The sequence below is a fragment of the Sinocyclocheilus rhinocerous genome, unplaced genomic scaffold (assembly GCF_001515625.1).
Source record: "Sinocyclocheilus rhinocerous isolate Xijiao unplaced genomic scaffold, SAMN03320098_v1.1 scaffold1702, whole genome shotgun sequence".
Lineage (NCBI taxonomy): Eukaryota > Metazoa > Chordata > Actinopteri > Cypriniformes > Cyprinidae > Sinocyclocheilus > Sinocyclocheilus rhinocerous.
The window spans coordinates 19642-27346 of record NW_015636534.1 but is presented as its reverse complement, the minus strand read 5'-3'; the positions used below and the strand labels follow the sequence as shown (position 1 = coordinate 27346).

The window sequence follows — 7705 nt, the reverse complement described above, 5'->3', positions numbered from 1 at the left end:
GTTTACATAATATATATGTGTGTATTGTGTATATATATTATTTATATTCAAATACACACACATGCACGTATTACATGTATTTACATGTATACATTTATATTCATATCATTTATATTATATAAATATATTTAATAAATATAACATATTTTTCTGAAATATATACATGCATGTGTGTATTTATATACACAGCACACACACACACATTATGTAAAGTAAACTTTATTTACTTTATAAAATTGTATTTCTCGATTAATCGTTTGACAGCAGAAAATTATTCATAAAGTGCTGATGAACCTAGATTCATTCACTTGATCCAAGTTACCTTTACTTAAACAGCCTTTGCACAAACGTTAGGATGAAGACTACTTAGTTATACTCATCAAAGTTATTTAGGAAAAGAAGGAATCTGCACTTTGTTTCTGCTGGTCGTTTTTTGATAGCTGTGTTTGTGCTGGACTTTGTAACGTTTCTGTTCCCCATGCTATTAAACATGAGCTGTCCAGCAATTCACGACACACGGTAATACTTTGTATCAGTATGTCGGCCATATCGATAAAAAATGGAATGTAATTTTTCATATTGTATTGAAAATCAAGCTACAGCAATCCCAGTTCTTTAAAAGCTTGCAGGTGTTTTCACAGGGAATTGAATGATCAACTGAATTATATTGAATGATCTGACAGAGTGAGGGCTGGTGAGTTTGGATGTGGACGACAAAGTCTGAGCTGACGTTCATCAACCTCCATTGAGCAACATGCGTCTACCCACATTATACCCACTTTTTCATTAGTGTGCCAGCAGCAGAAATATCTTTTCCTGCATTTTACATAAATTTTACATTTCCAAATATTCCTTCTGCAAATAATAATAACCCAATGGGATTTTTGTATGAACAAGGAGATTCCTGGAACAGTTTGTCTGCAAACTCCCTTAAAACTCTGCAGTACGTAGTAAAAAGCTGTTTAAGGTGGTGAACCTAATATTAATATTGATTTAATCTACTTAAGTTAAAGCAGCTGCATGTAGTTTTGTGTATTTTTGCGACTTTGGAGCCCCCTACAGTTAAGTGAGTGGAATCCACTGTCGTAATTACAGTGATACAGTAGCTGTACACGTGCATTTGTTGCCGTTTTGTTTGTGGGATTTCGTACCCGCTCACCAAACTCACACACTCCCAGAACAGACGTTTGCGAAAGAAACAGAAGCCATTGGCCTGATTATAAATCGGTGTACCAACAGAATGATTTCGAAACTGATATTTCAAGGTATAAGTACACAAGTGCTAAGAAGACACCGCAGTTTGCCTGTGGATTTAGGTTTTAGTCTCTTCTTGGTGAGATCTGCCGTCTGTCGCATAAAAGGTTTAGACTTTTCTTACAAGTTAGTCATCTAATTTTTTCTTTACGACTGGTCATATTTTTTTTTATTCGGTTACATAAAAACATTGGTCTCAGTTGAATCCAACTGAGCCAACTGGCCCCTGATCTGTGTGTGGCTCAAACCATCTGTTCATCATATGGACTCTTGTTCATATGAAAAAAAAAAAAAAATACTTGTACTAGTTGGTTTAATATTTTCAGAGTTATTATGTGCAAGAAAGGGATGTTTTTATCGAAGTTGTATTTTTTATATTGGTGTTTTTTTTTGTAAATTTACATTCAGTACCACGACTAGATTTATAAATCTTATGCTTTAGATAAGTTTAGATTAAATTTTCTTAATTTTGTAGAAGTGCTCAAAGCTTTTATGAGACAAATTCTAAACCAGGGAAATCCTTATTATGGCAAAGGTTTAAAAAAAAAATTCTAATTAAAAAAAAAATATGACAATGATCAGTTGTGCTGTTAAGATCACAATGATGAATCATAAAGTTTTTTTTTTTTTAGTTTTTCCCCACGAGATCGTGTTTCTCAGGGAATTTCTTAAACTTACTCATTCCTTACTAATAATGTAACTATGTATCCTAAAGTGCTGGTTCTGACTTCCAGACAATCCAACACAAGATGTCTTTACTACTAAGTGAAGTAGTTTTTATATTTGAACTCATTCGCCTATGAAATGCATGATTCATTGAAATGCTGGAGCTGGTAAAAGAAGACAGTGGGGTTCATAAACAAATAAAAAATAAAAAATCTGATTTGTGAAATGGGCCCAATGTGTGTAAGTGTTTTTTTTATTATTGTTATTAAACATCTTATGCTCAAAATGGATGTCATTTTTAATTGTTTACAAAGGTAACAGCTGTGTGTTCAACTGAATAATACAATTAGTTCAGAAGCTTTATGGCAACATATAATACTAACTTATGAATCTGATGAACTAGGGTGTGCTGTTCCCATGATGCTCTATTTTTATCCAAAATGTTTAAAGCATTGTATCAATATCAAACTCCGCATTAGCATGTCATAGCCCGGTAAAATACGGTATTGCGTGTTTTCCACACGTGTAGCTGTATGTCTCTGTGTGCTCTTTCAGTCTCCGGGGGTTGTGCTCTTACACCCACACTTCTACTGCACACACCCTATTTCTACAGGCCCAGTCGTACTTCAGAGATTTCTATTCAGTTATGATATCTGTTTTTATTCTTGTTTTGTCATTCCAACATTGCAAGTTTAGTTTCAGTTCTCACTCTTTAATTGTTGTTTCAGTTAACTGTAGTTTTCCCTATATTTTTAGCTTTAGTTGTAAGGATGCCAAAATGAACATTATTAATCTCGGCATGATCTGATTGGCTCTTTGATGTAATCTGCACACAATGAGCTGCATGCTTCCTCTGGCTCCAGCATTTACATGCCTTGCCTTATGTTGGCTGTAAGCTGGTCTCACTGTGTTTATTTTCCTCAACTGTAACTTGTCAGGATGGTCTCTGTAATGTATTGCATTAGGGAGGGATGGGCAGATGAAGCCTTACTAAGATTTGAGGCTTTATTCTGGGAGGTGCTGGCTAATGATTTGAATCTTTGATACACTGCCAGCTGCCGTCATTTTGTGGTGGACATTAAAATGTAATGACCGCTGAAGCGCTGGCAGAACGGTGCATCACCTCATCAAAACATGAAATGTTTCATTTTGATCCTCTGTTCATGTTTTTTTTTTTAAGCTACATACGTGTATGTACTGTTTGTAAATCAATATGCAAACTAAAATATTTTGATTGTTTCAAACTGTTATCAGTGATTTTAAAGGAATAGTTTACTCAAAAATGAAAATCAGCTGAACATGCTCAGCCTCGGGCCGTCCCAGATGTAGATGAGTTTGTTTCGTCATCAGGTTTGGAGAAATGTAGCATTCCATCACTTGCTCAGCAATGGATCCTCTGCAGTGAATGGGTGCCGTCAGAATTATTTTTTTTACAAACACGCAGCTTTTGTCTTCTCCAGATGTTAACTGATGGACTGGAGTGCTGTGGATTATTATGATGTTTTTATCAGCTGTTTGGACTCTCATTCTGACGGCACCCATTCACTGCAGAGCATCCATTGCCATGACTATGCTGCAAAGACGGAAGATTAAACTAATTTTGTTACTTTTTTAAGGAAAGTAATGTTACGTTATTTTTAGTTACTTTTTCTGACCTGTTCTGGGCTTGCTTGTTTGTAATATATATATATATATAAGTTTTTTGGCTATTTTTGGAAAATGTAAAGTGCTTTGTCACCAAAAGTGAAATGAATACGCCTCAGGCTGAAGGAAATGTAAATTCACGTCTGTACAGTAGAGAGCGCAGCTCAAACAAACCTTTCAGCTGTGCTGACATTTTGGATTACATGAAGAATAAGACGCAAGAGAAGAAAGTTCAACATTCTGAATGAATAAATGTTTATCTAAAGTCATTTTTGCTTATTCGTATAGTTGAATTGGATCACTGAAGGTCAGCAGCAACGACAGTGATTAATAAAATGGGATTAAATGCATGAAGAATATTTGTGTTATTTAACATATTTAATTATTGCAGGTTTGCATCATATTCTGAGTTGGCATTTCACTGTTTTGATTCAATTTAAAGAATACTGAATCTGTTTTGGTTTTTTTTGCAAGTGAGATGAGTAAACACATGTTCATATTTAGTCTATAACTACAGTAACATCATGTTCACACAACGCTCTGCACTTACTCCTGATTTCTGTCACCATGGCAACACCGGCGCTGTCAGGCAATACATGGAAACAAAGTAACTGGCGTTACTTATTTGAAAAAGCAACTCAGATATTTTCTTGTAAATGAACTAGTTACTTGGAAAAAAGGAACTCTGATTACTTAACTCGTGTTGCTTGTAATGTGTCACCCCCAACACTGCTCACAACATCTCATTGACAATTCATTTCAGCAATGCTAGAGAAAAAGCACTGTAGTGAACAAAACAGCAGTTTGTACTGCAGACCCAGTGAAATGACATTCTGCACATGGCTTGAATGACAATGAATCAAACTGGACCTAAGATTTTACAGCACACCAGAGCCACTCTGTAAGTATAAGAGTGATACAGTCCATATATTGTTGCATTGGAGGGAGTACAACTCTGAAAACACCTGACGAACCTGCCCCATGACTGCTTATGATCGCTTTTCTTGTCTTTTGAATATCTCTCTTTGTTTACATTGCTCATTTGCCTTGACTGCATTAAAGTCTTATCCTGATTGGTTGTCGAGCTCAGCATCGAGTGAGAGCAGGCAAATACAACCAAATGAAGTATTTGTAAAATCGGTGCAAAAGACCTGGACAAAAAAGGGCATATTTTGCTCTGTGCCTTGTTAGCATCAGAGACAATCCTGGACTTGTTCACTTGTCTCTGGCTGGACTTACACATCAGCCTTTATCCATCCGAGGAGAATCATCTCTAAAGCTCTTCGAAATCACTGTTTGGACTTCAAGGTAACACTTTTGTTTTGTTCCAATTAAAGCTGCTTTAACAGTTAATAAAACTACTTTACATTTATCTAAAGGTAATAAAACCTGTAAAATAATGGCAATTACGTATTAAACATGAAAGGAGCGTAATATATTGATGCTGAGTTAAGGCTAATAACCCAGTGTACCCTTTTCTCTCTTGGTTTTTAGTCTGGTGCGCACCGCTGAATCATGCAGCACACGTTCAGAGCCATCACACACTCTCCAGGGATACTCATCTGGAGGATCGAGGTAGGTTTGAAAGAAGAAGCTGATGGTGGAACACATTATTAAAGTCTGTTGAAGAAACACATGATTGAGATGCTTTCTATAAAACATGAAATATGAGAGGTGTATGTCTGATGAGCTGTTGTCCCATTTCACTTTGGTTCACTGGTAGGAGCATCTATTGATCCAAGTATTTTGGACATTCCATGTAATATACAAGAATATAAGCCAACTACTGCATCAATGATTGGATGTACCGTATGCAAAACATGCAAATGTTAGTGTGAAGATGTTTCAAAGTAATTACATTGGACCTCTTTTGGTGCTTGATTGGTTTGATATTTTAATGTTTTAATAGGGTTATCAATAAAAAAATTTGAGAAATTGCAATTGATAACATTGAAAAAACGAACTGAATTTTTTTTTAATTGCAATTAATCACACAACTTTGTTAACATATTCAACTATAAGAAAACTAAAGAACAGACCTTTGTGAAATGATCAGATTTGATTTGAGTTGTGTGGATGGCACTTATCGTGTAAATTCTGTGAAAGGGACTGTCTGTGTCTCATGAGTCATAGGACTACAAACCACGGCCAAAGTTACGCAGAAAAAAAAAGTAGTCATTGATATATACAGCAACTGAAACAATCTGGGCTGCATTTCTCAAAAGCGTCGTAAGGTAAGTTGATTGTAGAGACCATCGTTGGCAACAGGTCTCTACAGTCTCTACACGATGAAATGCAGCCTTGTACACAATGTATTTGTTTTATGTTTTAGAAACAAAATGTTTGCATGGCCAAATAATACTGCTATCAAATCTTAACAAGTATGAAAACAGCTATTAGTTAAATATGCGATAAATTATCCAATCAAATATGAGCCTATCCTAACTGTAAATAAAATAATAAAAATAAAAATGCAATAAAAATAACTGTAGAAATTCACGATTTCTATTCTATTCTATTCTATTCTATTGTATTCTATTACGGTTCCAGCATTCCAAGGTCTCCTTTCCAAAAGAATGGCTAATGACATTCTTCTTCTTTTTTATTATCATAAGTTCATTATGCTAATAAGCTTTGAAAATAACAAAACAATCAAATCAGTCATTGCAGAGTTACAGACTGACAGTGATTTTACAGTGCTGGTTGCTGCAGCATGCAAAAACCGTATACAGTACTACTGTAAACGGCCATTTGCTGTGTATAACAGAGGCGCAACATGAGGATATGACACCAAACACAGAAGCTTCTCTGCTTCCATCGTGAAGTGCAGTATATACAGCTGGACTGTACAGCAGTCATTGCTGGGGAGTAACACTTGTACTGTACAGGTCATTTGGTCAAGTTTTTAAACAAAGATTTTGGACAGGCTGTCAAGCTGTGTTCAAAGAAATGTCACACTTTCACACTTTTCCTTCTTCTTCCAGAAAATGGATCTTGTTTTGGTGCCAGAAAAATTTCATGGACAGTTTTATGAAAGTGACTGCTATTTATTGCTCTCAGTAAGTGAGAAAAACCTTTCTGAACCTTTCTATGTTACTATGTTCTGTTGTGAAAAGATGAAATTGCATGTGGTTTCTGTCAGGGTTCTGTCAGCTCTGTTGAGTGGCAGAGCTCTGTCTTTTCTTTGTCTCCCTGACCTCCAGAACCTCAGCGGCTCAACCCTCCCTTCCCTCCCTGGTCTTCCGCCTGGGTTCTGGATGCTACAGAGCTGCCCTCGGCCTTCCCTCTTGTTGTTTCTTTAGTGAGGGCATCCTGGCCACTGTCTGTCCTGTGTTGTCTTGTGATGTTTCTGTCTTTTTCGGTGTTTGGCCACGTGCTCTCTGTTTCACATCACATGTTGCACTCTCTCTGTTCTCCATCCTAATTGTCCTCCCTGTGTAATCTCCCTGTATTCTCTGTTGATTGTGGATGTTTCTCTGAGGTGTTGCCATGCCGTGTGAGCTTGGACAGTTTTTTCCCCCTCAGGCGGTTTGTGTTGTCTTTTGTTTTATTTTTTTAATTCTAATAACAAGCCCATTGTCCTCGCCTCACTCCTTCAGCCTAACCTAACAGTTTCTTGTTAGACAACTATTGGTGCATACACTCTAAAAAATGCTGGGTTAAATATAACCCAGCGCTGGGTTAAAAAGGGAAAAACCCAGCTATTGGGTTGTTTTGACCCAGAGGTTGAGTTGTTTTGACCCAGATATTGGGTTGTTTTGACCCAGCTATTGGGTTGTTTTGACCCAGAGGTTGAGTTGTTTTGACCCAGATATTGGGTTGTTTTGACCCAGCTATTGGGTTGTTTTGACCCAGAGGTTGAGTTGTTTTGACCCAGATATTGGGTTGTTTTGACCCAGCTATTGGGTTGTTTTGACCCAGCTATTGGGTTGTTTTGACCCAGCTATTGGGTTGTTTTGACCCAGCTATTGGGTTGTTTTGACCCAGCTATTGGGTTGTTTTGACCCAGCTATTGGGTTGTTTTGACCCAGCTATTGGGTTGTTTTGACCCAGCTATTGGGTTGTTTTGACCCAGCTATTGGGTTGTTTTGACCCAGCTATTGGGTTGTTTTGACCCAGCTATTGGGTTGTTTTGACCCAG

General features: G+C 36.9%; 1 protein-coding gene across 1 annotated transcript in view; it reads left to right on the top strand.

Annotated features, from left to right (window-relative positions):
- The first annotated feature begins 4798 nt into the window (after positions 1–4798).
- Positions 4799–7705, top strand: part of avil (advillin) — a 13917-nt gene continuing 11010 nt past the window's right edge. The window contains exons 1-3 of the mRNA XM_016562448.1: positions 4799–4872; positions 5059–5139; positions 6549–6623. Coding sequence (XP_016417934.1) covers positions 5080–5139; positions 6549–6623 — 135 coding nt within the window. The 5' untranslated portion in view covers positions 4799–4872; positions 5059–5079. The remainder of the gene's footprint in view (positions 4873–5058; positions 5140–6548; positions 6624–7705) is intronic.